At 39.1% G+C, this 13,804-nt stretch overlaps 1 protein-coding gene across 1 annotated transcript; it reads right to left on the reverse strand.

Annotated features, from left to right (window-relative positions):
• On the reverse strand, positions 1-9,346 carry klhl22 (kelch-like family member 22). Its single transcript, XM_053504802.1, has 8 exons — positions 9,277-9,346; positions 6,728-7,023; positions 6,365-6,530; positions 5,705-6,016; positions 5,147-5,556; positions 4,758-4,950; positions 4,380-4,613; positions 1-2,897 (listed from the first exon to the last, which is right to left on the reverse strand). Exons 2-8 carry the CDS (start codon positions 6,940-6,942, stop codon positions 2,553-2,555), a joined length of 1,875 nt encoding a protein of 624 aa, XP_053360777.1. The 5' UTR covers positions 6,943-7,023; positions 9,277-9,346; the 3' UTR covers positions 1-2,552.
• Positions 9,347-13,804: the final 4,458 nt, after the last annotated feature.

Here is a 13,804-nt window from a genome sequence, read left to right on the forward strand (position 1 = left end):
GATCACATTCAACAGAATATCTGATTTTTTTTTTTAATTCACACTTTTGATTAAGAATTACGAACATCTACCTGTAGAGCTTCCAGTTTAAAGTGACAGTAGAAAGGGTGACTGGGAAGAATGGACCAGTAATGTGATTATTATTATTAATATTTTTTTTTTTTTGCAGCTACAAATTTAATTAATTACAAACATATTCAAGTGCTCAGAAATGAAATCACAAAAAAATATATTTACATATTTAGTCTAGACAGGATGAGACATATTAACTATGGAAAACCCAAAGTACTGTGCAAAAGTCTTGAATCCCCCCCCCCCCCTCATTGCTTCATATTATATTCAATTAAATTAAATAGGTTCATTTAAAGAAATGAGAACAAATGTTTTACTGTCACAGGATAGCACACTACCTAAAATGTAAAAAATGGGTTGTTTATGTAATAACCTCAGCAGCAGCCTCATTTCCCTCCTTGTCTGTTCCAAGCACTCAGCATCAGCAGTATACTAATCACCGGCCTGATCATCTGTCATCATCTGCATCTGTTTTTCACTGGTTTATGCCTTAAATTAGATGTTTTTTATTGTTTAATGTAAACCTGTGTGGCATAATGAACAAAAAACATTCCTCTAACATGGCTCAGGTATGAAACCGGACTGAAAACAAGACACAAAAACTTGTGCCAAACAGTCTTTTAGGAAACCTGGAGAAATATTCCTCAAGAGTACGCCTCTTTGGAAGCAAAATCAAGACTTTTGCACAGTAGGCTCCATTTTTATTGTATTTATTTTCCAGATTATAAACAATTTATTCCATTGAATATCAGTTTAGAAAACAAACAAAAGTTATACATGACTATAATATCATACCTTCATTATGTTCAAAGTGCAAAGACAAAACAATTTGATTTTGTTATATTCTTTCCCCTCACCGTGGACATTTTTACCCCAGTAACGTGATGAATGAGGAGTAATGCTGATTATATCAGCAATTAACTTTCCTGACGTTTTTAAACCACACTTTTGTAAATATATTATGTGAAGAAACATTTAGTCATCCCTTGAGATAAAGGGGAAACATTTATGGATTCAGGGAAAATGCGTCTTAGAATTAGGTTGGCAATTGCATGTCACCACTTGGTGGAGTTACACATTAATCATCAATGTTTAATATTGAAAATATCTTTTAGGTTTAGTTTCTCCCCTCTACTGCTGTCAGTTACATAATAAATGTAAATAACCGAATTTTGTTATCACACACAATATAAGGTGTATGTTTAAAAAAAAAAAGTAAGATCCAAATTTTGAGTTACTATTAATATACGTAAATGTATGGTTTCTGTAACATGCATAACATATTGTTAATGCCGTAGGTACTTTTTCAGGGCTTTTCATTGCAGACTGCTTAAAAAAAAAGCGTCATCACAGAATTCATTAAGAACAACAGCCAAAATCTCTGGTTTGTTTGTCATTTGAATATTTCGTAATATTTTCAGTGTTTTTCATGTACAATCAGAAAACCTCCACCTTCTTCAGCTTATCTGTCCAAACCCCTAGTCTATAAACTTTATATACATGCATAGTTAACTTACTTTTCATTCTAATAAGCCACATGAAACAATGCAAACTTTCAACCCATTATCCAGGTTAATCGCCTCTTAGACAAGTGACTTTTGCGGAAGGCAACAGTTTTTAAAGCTCGAATAAAACCCCTCAAAGGCACGGTCAGGTCAAACAAACAAAAAAAAAACAAACAAACAAAAACAAACCACATATACAGCAGTTAATAACGTTAGAAAACATTCTCACAAAGTTACTGCCGGTGAAATTTCGAACACGCATCATAAGCTTGAGAGAGTCAGGAAATCAAACGCGTCATGCTATTTAACCTGCATGCAGATCAGAAAAAACCCCCGAAACGATTGAAATGCAGAGTGTACCTTCCTTATGTCATAAGTAATGTTGTGCTTATTGCTCTAAAATGAATAGATATCACAAAATTGTGACATTGGAGACTCCTTTGAAAAATGCTGAACACACTTTTAAATAACAATAAGCTTAATAAACAACAAAATGTAAGATTACACAAGATTTTTGTGTAGAACACCTGACGTACAAGTCCCTGTGTGAACTGTTGTTAAAGACTTGATAACTTCCTAGAACAAGCACATTACTTTAAACCCGTTTTAAATCAGAGCTGCTGTTACATAAAAAATTTACACTTTCTGATCAATAAAAATGGAAAACTTAACAGTGCCGTGGTACAGGACTTACTAATACTGGTAATGTAAGAAATTTTTATTTTTTATCAATTATAATCTAAATACTCTGTTGATTACAGCCGATTTAATTGAAATTGTGTTAGCAAACCTAAATGTGGTGTGCTCTGATTGTGCCTATAAGTATTACATGATATGATATGATTGACCCACCACCAAAGTATGTACACACCAGCATGTACTCACAGGATGGCTTGGTATAAAAAACAGGCTACATCCCACCGACACACAGGCATCACCCGATACACAGTGACATTACTGATCCTAAGACCTGCCTCAGCCGTCCTCGCTGGACTGGTCCGAATCGTCCCAATCCAGTTCCACCCATAATGCTTTGGCTCTACGTGTGGCGCTGCGAGCCTGCGGGAGTGTGTTTCTAGGCATCAGTGCCACGCAGGCAGACATGCCTGACACTCGGCTGTCCAGGGGGACGCCGCGCTCCCAGCAGTCCTGCTCGGGATAGTAGATATGCACGTACTTCATGCGGCTGCCCTTGTCATGTGACCTGCCACCCAGCACGTAGATTCGCCCGTCTAACACAGTCAGGCCAGGCTCGCCGTGTCCCGCCGGGAGAGGACACACTACAGACCAGGAATTTTCAGCCGGGTTATAGCACGCCACCTGCAGGAACGTGAAAGATATTACAGCCTTGAAACTCTTAAGGGGCCCCCCTTCAGGTTTGCATTTACATTACATTTACATGTACATATAAGTTTCTGCCGTACGGTAATTACATTTTATTACACATTTTATACATATTTACACCCCTTTAATTTCAGCAAACATTTTAGTACATCTTCTCAAAGGACAATACTATAGAAACGAAACTTGGATATCTTTTAGAGTAGTCAATGTGCAGCTTGTATTACAGTGTAGATTTACTGTCCTCTGAAAATAACTCAACATACAGACTTTATTGTCGAAATAGCTGGCATAAAAAAAGGGAGTACACCCTAAGTGATAACAGCTGGACATCTTTAACCATGCAAAGTCACATCGTCCTATTCATCATGTTTATGTGTTTGTCAGTGGACAAGTTTGTCTCCAGACCTGAACCCTGTGGGACATTCTCAAGCCGAAGGTGGCAAAGGAGTGGGAGAGGATCCCAGCAACAACATGTGCGGCTCTGGTGAATTCCAGGCTCAGGAGGATTGAGGCCGTGCTAGATAACGATGGTGCTCACAATAAAATATAGACACTTTGGACACAGTTTTGACATGTTCACTTAGGGTTACTCATTTTCATTGTCAGTTATTTAGACCATAAAGTCTGCATTTTGAGTTATTGTTAGAGGACAGTAAATCCATACTGCTACTGACTACGCTTAAGTTTATCCCAGTTTCATTTATAGTCCCTTGAGAACATATAATAAAGTGGTTTCTAAAATGTTAGGGGTGTACTTGCTTTCGTGACAGCAAGTCTCCATGTTCTCCCTGTGATTGGTGGGTTTCCTCAGGGTACTCTGGTTTCCTCCCACAGTCCAAAGACAAGTAGATTAGGCTAATTGGCGTTCCCAAATTGCCCGTAGTGTGAGAATGAGTGTGTGCGTTAGTGTACGTGTGTGTGCCCTGCGATGGATTGGCACCCTGTCCAGGGTGTACCCTGCCCCATGCCCCAAGTCTCCTGGGATAGGCTCCGGGCCCCCCGCGACCCTGAATACAGGATAAAGTGGTATAGAAGATGAGTGAGTGAGTGTATATTACCAAGTGAACTTTCTTTCCAACTTGGAATGCCAGTCAAAACATTTTAAACATCTGCAATTTCTTATGTCTTATTACAGCACTTATTACAGAATTACATACTTTGAACGCGACAAAATAGAAACAAAGTAACAAACAAAGTAACAAATAGTGCTAGATCTGAGAAAAATAATGGGTATGTTATGTGGTGCCTAATAAGAGCAATGACGATATTAGACTTTGTGATTACATTTGATCTAGATTGTCAATTTTTTTATTATTAATTTTTCTTACGCATATTAGTCTAGAAAACTACAGAAAATAACCTAACCAGTGGTTTACAACAATCTATTAAAAACTAAACAAAAGCCCTCACTTCCTTTAGCTCAACAGCACGAGGCTTTAACTTCTATAGCGTACTAGCCTTAAGGACATCTCGTCTGTAGCCGCAGCCGTCGTTGCTTCCGCCGATGACGTAAGCACGCTCTCCGTACACTGCCATCCCGTGCCACGCTCGCTCCACAGGGCCCTCGGCACACGCGCTCCACTGGTTGGCACGAGGGTCGTAGCAGTAGGTCTCCTTCAGGTAGGCCATCCCTCGTCGGCCACACGTGATGTAGATCTTCCCGTCGAGCACTGCACCAGCATGCGCGTACACCTGCAGGAATTAACCACCGACCATATCATCGAATAATACAGTAAATCTTCCACTGGGTTATACAATCACGCACGCAGCAGTAAAACGATACGCAAGATATGTGCAAGTGTCACACGTGTGTATCTGCACCACATCGGTGTCTACCTCACGCTTGAGAGGAGCCACGTACTCCCAGGTGTTTGTCTGAGGATTATAGCGCTCCACACACTCCAGCTCCACGCTGTAGTCACGGCCTCCTATGGCGTAGATGCAGCCATCCGCCACACACACGCAGTGGTCAGCGTGCTGCTGCTGAAGAGGTTCGATATCACACCAGGAGTTGTGTCGGGGATCGTATCTAGTTAAGTAAGCCACATTTAGGACGTCTTAAACACTTAAAGAGCAGATACACAACACCGGCGACAAACACAAAGTGTTATTAAGAACGAGCTTTAACACACACAACAAACACACACCTATTTTTTAAAATAAGCGATAATGATCTGATTATTGAAATCTGTAATAAGAACGAGAATGTATTTTTACTTGCTCACCTCCAGCACCGCGACTCAGCTCTGAACCCGCTCGTGTTGTTGTCTCCGCCCACCAGGTAAACGAAATTATTTAGCACTGCGATGCCCATGTTGGACATACGGGGTGCGCCGTCCGCCCCGAGGTTGCGCCACTCCCCCCAGGACGGGTGGAAAACCTGGAAGCGTTCGTCGTTGTCGGCGAGCACGCCGGACGAGAACATGCCTCCGAACCCCAGGATGCAGTGGCACTTTGAGCGTGGCTGGCTCAGCGGGCTCTGCATGACTGGCTGCCAAAGTTTGTTGCTGTGGTAGCGCAGGGCAAAGGAGACGGTGTTCCGTAGCTGGCTCGGCCCCAGGCGGTTATGGAGGCGCTGCAGGGCGGCTTGCTCCATCAGACAGAAACGCACGGCTTCCATCATGCACATGGGCTCCTAAAGACAAATTCAAATCCACATGAGCGGATGATTAAAAACACCTTCTGCGTCACCTGTATACCACTTGGAAAAAAAAAAACTAACAGTACATGCAGCTCAGATCTATATGTGTATTATAAGTGCGATTGGATGCGACACGTCTCACCTGCAGGGACATTTGGTCCTTCTCCACCTGTTCAGGGCTGTAGTAATAGTGCAGTGCGGCCTCGAACACCTCGTTCTCAGAGCTCACGTCCAGCTCGTCGCTAGATAGCACACTCAGCACCTTCTCGGTCGGCAGCTGGCGGTACACGGGTGTGCGCGAGAAGGTCTGGATGTTCTTCAGGAGGTACGAGTGCACCTTCTCGCCGAGCTGCTTCAGGCCGTAAGCATTGGCGAGCTTCTCCACCTCCAGGATGTTATCGTTGTCCATCCAGGAGAAGAGGAACTCGCAGCAGAAGCCAATCACATCCTGGAGCTGATGGAAAGAATGGGAACGATAGGAAAAAAAAAAAATAAAATAAAATAAAACCGTCATAACACAGTGGTTTAAAACACTTAAAATAAATTCCTTTCTGAACTCGGTGATTCTGCATTAGTTTAATGTCGATGCTCATCTTTGTGACACTCTTCACATGAAATAAAAACAAAACTGTTTTATTTTTATGGAGCTTTTTCATTTTAATACAGTTCGATTTACTGTTTTCACCTTGGATTATGTTTTACATAATAGGTTTAAATGTACTGTACATGATGCAAAAAACAATTCCAGCATGCCAGCGTCCATGCAGTTAACTAAATCATGTTGGATGAAAGAAGGCTTTACCTGCAGAAGTGTCGCCGCACACAGAACTTCCTGCACCGTGTCCAGATCCAGCTCCAGCTCAGACGTGTAGATGAAGTCTAGCAGCTTGGTTATGGCAGTGTGTGTGACTCCATGAATGGGAATCTCGGTCTGCTGCATCTCCCGCAAACCCCCAGCAAACATGCCTCTGGAAGAGAAGGAAAATAATATATCAGTATATACAGGATGCAAAATATTTCTAGACAAAAAAATTCATTTGCACTTTGTTCAAATGGACTACGACTGTTTAGATGCAACGTTTTGTCTATTTGAATGAAACCCCAATGTGTTTTCCACTGAGCAGGGTTCTACAGACAGGTAAAAAAACAACAACAACATACTGACCTGAAGTAATCACAAGAAGCAGCCAGGAGGATGCGGTGAGCTTCAACAGGCTTCCCTTCCACCAACAGAACCACGTCGAACAATATTCCTTCTTCACGCAGAGCCAGGAGTCCTTCCATCAGGTTTTGTGAGTGTGTGCTGCTGCGGTACTTCTGCTTGACGCTCCTCCCAACCGGTCCTGCCCCAGCCGTGGCTAAGTCCATCTTGTCAGCCATCGCTGCACCACTAAACCCAAGACCGCGTGCTGCTGATCACATCACCTTACTTTTCTGATGGTATGCAAGGCTTATATGTTACTGGAGGATGAAGTAGAAGATGATGTAAGTCATCAAACATTTTATAAGGTTGTTTTAAAGTTGGGGAAAAACAGCAGGAATAAATGCAGACACAACAGACAATTTGCGAACACCAACTAGTCTAATCTGTGGGAAGAAAACGGAGTACCCTTGCCACCTTTAAACACACCTTTTTGTATTTAAACGTAAGATCATAATCTCTGAGTGGCGGAGTGGTAATGTGCTCGCCCTATCATCCAGAGATCACAAGTTCGATTCCTGGGTGATGCTGTAACTTTTTGCAGCCGGAGGTCTAAAGAGAGCTGATTGGCCGAGCTCTTTTAGAGGGGAGGGATGAGAGGTATTTAGTGCTCCCACATTAATCACGTCTCTACAGCCAATCAGGGGCGTCTGCAAGCAGTTTGAAAGCTGCCGTCACTCCCGACTGAGTGGTAGTCGTAGCCTTATTGTGGGAGCCCCCTATTGACGGGGAGGAATTAAACATGACTTAATTAGGGAGAAAATTCCATGGGGGAAAAAATCCAAAAGGAAGATTGCTAGTTTAATTCCTGAGTAATGCTGTAGCCTCTTGCAGCCGGGGGCTCACACAAGCGGACTAAGCGGATAGCGCTGTCCTCCGAGTGCGTTACAAGCGGTATGTGAGAGGGCAGCTTAAAAAGATGTGTAAGAGTGTGAAAACACTCTTCAGCCCTCCATGATTGAGTGTGGAGCATCCCTGCTGAAAAAGGCTTCACCTGGTGGTAGTAGGCTTGATGGGGAAGTAAAATAAACAAACAAAATTTTATACACAGTATATACAGTATAAACAGTATTTATCAGGCCTAACACCAAATAATGGCACACATGACCTAATTTAGAGACTGTTAGACATTATTTATTAAGCATCTTAGATATACATGGTATATATTGTATATTCTAAGTGCTTGACTATTCGCATATTTGTTGGTCTTTCAGCTGCTCCTGTCGAGAGGTCAGCACAGCAGACTATCTGATCCGCACACAACTTGGCACAGGCTTTTTTTAAAATGCTGGATGCCCTTCCTGACACAATTTGTCCATTTGATCGGGGCTAGGGACACGTGTTATGCGCCAAAATGCCCCCCTGCCACGAATTGCCATACATAAGCTCAATCAAATATTATATTAGAACATAAATTCATGAAGTCACGTGACAGCCGTCGAGACCATTTATTCAAATTCTCATATGATGTTTATTTTGTGGCACATTTATTTTGCAGAGGTTTTTCATGAAATACAAAAATGTTTACACTAAATAAATATTGTAAATAAATATGTTAATCATCGTTTTGACATCTTTATATATGAAATATGACAAGATTTTAATGAAACTAATTTTATTTTAAAATAAGAAATATACATGCTGTATATGAAATATATAATCTGTGGCAGTTTGGCATTTTAGTGCATAACACCGGCACAGTAAGGGCTAGGGTTTGGGCATTGGGTCGCAATCAAACAAGGGCCTTCGACATGGCAGGTGAATATTATAGGTAATACATGTCATCCTTCTGCGATTAAATAATCGCACAAGTTCATATCACGATTTTGATTTCAATGCGATTAATTGTGCAGCACCTGTCATTCTTCATACTTGTGCACATGTCTATACTCATGCATAAACTGCCCCAGTTGTTTGAGAAAAAACAAACAAACAAACAAACAAACAAACAAACAAAAAAGTAGATTAACCTGTGAGAAGAATACAGCACCTCAGAACAATGCTGCTAGGTTACTAAAGAAACTTCCTGCTTATCACAACTCAGGAGGATTTCAGGCTGTGTCCCAATCCCCTTCCCTACCCTGTAGGTAGAGTGCACTGGGAAGCCTGTTACCCCTGCCCTGTGTATAGTGCACTTCACAAGTGTACAGAGGTATATGTGGAGACAGCAGCATACACATAAACAAGGGGAAATAATCACAGCGCTGCTACTTTCATTTTAATAATAATAATAATAATAATAATACATAGGTAAGGAGCATGCGCACAACGATTGTTTATTAAAACATTCATTACTCAATATTTAAATGTTTATAACGGCTGCATATTTAACGTCATCGTGTCCAATAACCTATGAGGAGTTTAAACATTTCTGGTAATTTTAAAATAATTTATATACAAAAATTTTTTCTAATTATCGATATACCAAAAACGTTACTGTTATAAAATACCATTCCAGAATAAATAAAGTTTAAGAGAAATAAATAGGGAAGAGGAAAAATGTAAACTGATACCTTGGATAAAATATTAGACATTTCGGAGTCTCGCGGACGACAGCGCATTTGCTGCTAAGCTAACTTTTACTTTCAGACTTCCGCGTGACGTCACGTACAAAAACAACCATCACTTCCGGGATGGTGGGACGAAAAAAACAAACAAAAAAAGAACACAGCTACGCGCTCTTTAAACACACCCAGCTGTGATTGGTCAGATTGGGTCTGAAAGGTAACATTGTTATTTATGTTAAGGGTAATGACATATTATTATTATTATTATTAGTAGTAGTAGTAGTAGTAGTACTAATTATTATAAAATAAAACGAATCAGGTCATTAATTGGGTTTGGCATGAAATAGATAAATAGATGGATGGAAAACAAAAAAAGACTGCTTAATAATAAAAACTTATATAAATAAGAGACTTATATATATACTTATATATGCAGAAATTCTCTGTTTGTGGCACCAGTGTTTGCTCAGGTAGTTCTGTCACAGGCGTGTCACAGAAATGTAAGAGAAAAAAAAAGTGGTTAAGTTATTTTGCAGTTAAGTTATTTCTCTTATATATATATATATATATATATATATATATATATATATATACAGAATTTGTCAAAACCATACTCAATAAAACGTAAAATACTCAAATACGTCTAATATTCAAATAAAATATTCATTTTGCTCTCTCTCTCTCTCTCTCTCTCTCTCTCTCTCTTTAAATATACCCTGTTTATCCTGTAACCTGGAGCTTATTCACGGGACACGTGGAACTAGAGTTGCCAATCCATCACAAGACACTAGCTTGCATGCCCTCAGACACACACTTACTCACAGGGAGAACATGGCAAACTTGACACACTAAGACCCGAAGCAGGAAGGAGGTGCGAGGCCACAGAGCTAACCACTACGTGACTGTGCTGTCTAATATTTATTCTTGTTAAAACATAACAATAAGACGTACAATTATAGTTTAGAATATCACTGGTACTGATTGTAAAATAAAGGTAAACTTTATGAACTGTGTCCACATTTAAATTTATTCACAATTTATTCATTGTTTCATTGTTTTTTTTTTCATTTATTCATTGTTTTCAGTTAATAATTCATACATTAATCCTCAGTACTTTTATCCTGGTTTCGATCTGAAAAGCTGGGTCTGAGGCATGAATACACCCTGAAAGAGACATCATTCCATCACCGGACACTAACCATGCATTTATGCACCCATTCACACTAAGGGATAGGTTCAAGTAACCAGTTGAGCTGCTAGCATATTTTTGTTAACCTGAAGGAAACGAGAGGGAACAAATAATATTTATTTGTTCGCATTAACAGATAGATAAGTAGAGTACTTTATCATTTCCAAAAAGAAAATGTAGAAACAGTTGTTATCAGATTTGAACCAAGTGCTTTAAAGAGCGTAATAAAAAAATGTATTCATTTCTTTAATTTAAGTTGTTTATCATGTATAATAGAGCAGAAAGACGTGAGAGCATTTAAAATTTAAATCTCATTCATGCTTACAGGTCCTTACATTGTTATCAAATTTAATTGTCATTAAAATTAAAGATAAGTTTCATTGTAAAAAAATATGATCTTTTAGATTATTACTCATTGTTTTTCTTTAAGTATTTGCTTATTTGTTTGTTTGTTTGTTGGACAGTGTAAGTGGCAAACGTATTTCTTCTCTTTGTCCAGCAGAGGTCACTCTTTACTTTTTTCCTTTCAAACAGATTTTAAATGCATTCTTGATCCAGAGCCTTCTCTACTGTACACCTACACAGCATGATGTAACACTATACCATGTAACAGTATAATTTGTCAGCATATCTGATGGATAAATAATATAAATTCTCTGTGTTTTTTTTTTTTTTTGCTATTTACAGATAGAAGGTTCACAAATGCAATGATTAAAGGTGCATTTTTGAGAGATGAACATATTATCATGATGAATGCGTGAACAAAGATGTGCAAAACACATTCTAGTACAAGAAGACAGCTTTTTAATATGATAAAAACTAATCATATTTAATAAACTGCTGAAAAAAACATTGTCATGTTTGATCCTCTCACAGTAAACATTATTTGGCAAATTTACAGAAAACACATTAGTTTTAATTACTTTCAGTTAAAACATTTTTTAGGTTATTAAACACACATTGGTAGCATAAGAAAACATTTCAAGAACTCATCTGAATAAATTGCTTTGATTGAATCCTGGAAGAGACTCAAGTCCAAGCACATGGGTGCATGCTGGTGTTTTTTTTGTTTTTTTGTTTACCTTCCCCTTTTCACATAAAATGCCATCCTGTTTTAGTATGTCTCCTGCATTTAGATTGTTCTTAAAACCATTTCAAGCAGTTGATGTGATTATTGGTTCTACACAGCCACTCTGTGGGCTTTTATTACCCCATAACTAATGGGCCATGGTGCTCCTATCAGCCCAGTGCCTACTCAGAGCAGTTATAAAAGCTGACATATGTACCAGCTTATGACAGGTCGGAAATCAATAAGGACCACATCGAGAGCGGTGTTTGCTACGAAAAGAGGCGGAGGAGGAAAAAGAAAAAAAAAACACTCACACACACCTCTAGAGGTTTGTGCTGAACCTTAAATGGCTCTCTTATAGCTGCTGGCTGTATAAAGTGAGCAATCTTTTGTTATCTGTGTTTATTGCTTCAAGCTGAATGCACAGAAAAAATCATGTCTTCTTCAGTTTGTTTAAAAGAAACGTCGACCCTGAACGACCTACTCTTAATCTGCGTAATTGACCTGTGATCTTCAGTGACATCCAAGATTTATTTTGTAATGAAGATCTGAGTGGACTCTTTTTTTTAATATAAATTCAATTGAATCTTGTATATTTTCGCAGCGTTACTCACTCTGCTGTATGATTCCCTGCTGAAAACGGTGCTACTGGGGTTCAGCCTTCGGGTCATCACTATTTAAAGAGGACGAGGCAGCAGAAGACCTTTTGTTTTTATTGTTTTTCGTTTTTGCCACAGGGGACCATTTGACACTTGGCACAGGTTTGATGCCAGATGCACTTCCTTATGCAACCCTCCCATTTTATTGGGGTTTGGGACCGGCTCTGCATCCATTTTTTTTTTTTTTTTGTGATGTTCTTTATTTATTTTTAGGGTTGTTTAAAAAAGAATCTCATATTAAACATCATCGTAACTTTATGAACAATGTCCTCTCATGACATCAGCATGGGACACAGCTCTGAAGTTCTCTAAAGTCATAACATAACAAAAAAATACAGAACCAACCAACAAATTAACACTAAACTCTAAACACCTTGCACATGTTTCAATATAAAAAAAAAATACTTTATATTTTTTCGCATTTGGCACACCGCCGAAGAGTAAGTTTGCCTCAAAATGCGACCTGAAGTGTTTAATTAATATTATGTGATATGAAGCTTTATAAAGCGTTGAAGCGTTCTAATCAATGATGTTGAAGTTATTTTACATAACTGCATACTAAGAACAGTGTTCAAGTCAAACTGGGATTTTTTAATGCGCAGAATTGAAAATAAATACCCACTTTCTCAGGAGCCATGATCAGACGGCCTGCTTCACATTTGCAACTCTGACCTCACAAACATGTGGAAATGGCTAGGATCAAGGTCAGGACTGGATGACCCCTGGCTCCCAGCGGAGTTCCTGTAATGTGCAACTGGTGTGCTGGGAGGTATGACATCGTCGTGCATTGTCCTGAAATATCAGAATGCCATTTTTGTTTTTAAAGGGGTTCCTGGGGGCCAGTATTTTAGACATGAAGCAGGCTGTCTGATCATTACTTTGGTGTACTAAGAAAACATTTAGTGAAAAACTGAGATAAGTGCATTAATGTAGGAGGGGATTATATATAGAGAAATAAATGGAAATTTTACTCTCATAACTGTGTTCTGTTATTCTGCACAAATACAAGTCCTGGTTTGACTTGAACGCGCCTCATACATTTCCAAAGTTGATTCTTTTCCAATAACAGCATGACAAGTTTTATTCCCCTTATACAGCATAGGGTTTGGCAATAGTCGCAATTTATTTTTTTATTATTTATGGATTATTAATGAACACATGCTTTGTTTAATGTTACATCTAACATTTTGTTATTGTAAAAGAAATATTGTCTGTCTTCACATGTCTGTCAGAAATGTCTGTCAGGTTTATTGCTTTTTAAAGCCTTTAAGTTTGAACAGAATTTCGAGATGCCAAGCGGCTAAAGGCACTCAAAACTATCATCGTAGTAAGCAAACATACCAATATAGGCTCTAGCAAATGACTTTTATTGCAGATAAAGGTTTAATTAACCCCTGGGCCCGTATTCACGAAGCTTCTTAGAATTCTCCCAGAGAGCTCCTATCTTAGTCTAAAAAGTCCTAGCTGGGAATCTTACACTAAAAGTGACTTAGGAAAAGTCTGAGAGCAACTCTGAGTAAGGGAAGTATAAAACCTTTTATCTTAGGGATGAGGTGTGGTTGACCCAGACGACTCAATTCAAGGACTGTGATTGGTTGATAAGAAATCTGTAAAGAA

This window comes from Clarias gariepinus, chromosome 9, assembly GCF_024256425.1.
Source record: "Clarias gariepinus isolate MV-2021 ecotype Netherlands chromosome 9, CGAR_prim_01v2, whole genome shotgun sequence".
Classification (NCBI taxonomy): Eukaryota; Metazoa; Chordata; class Actinopteri; order Siluriformes; family Clariidae; genus Clarias; species Clarias gariepinus.

Coding starts and splice junctions, on each gene's coding strand:
- klhl22 (XM_053504802.1), bottom strand. CDS start 6,942: ATGGCTGACAAGATGGACTTAGCCACGGCTGGGGCAGGACCGGTTGGG. Junction 6,531..6,727: donor GCTTCTTGTGATTACTTCAG/GTCAGTATGTTG, acceptor CTTCTCTTCCAG/AGGCATGTTTGCTGGGGGTT. Junction 4,951..5,146: donor GCTGAGTCGCGGTGCTGGAG/GTGAGCAAGTAA, acceptor TTACTTAACTAG/ATACGATCCCCGACACAACT.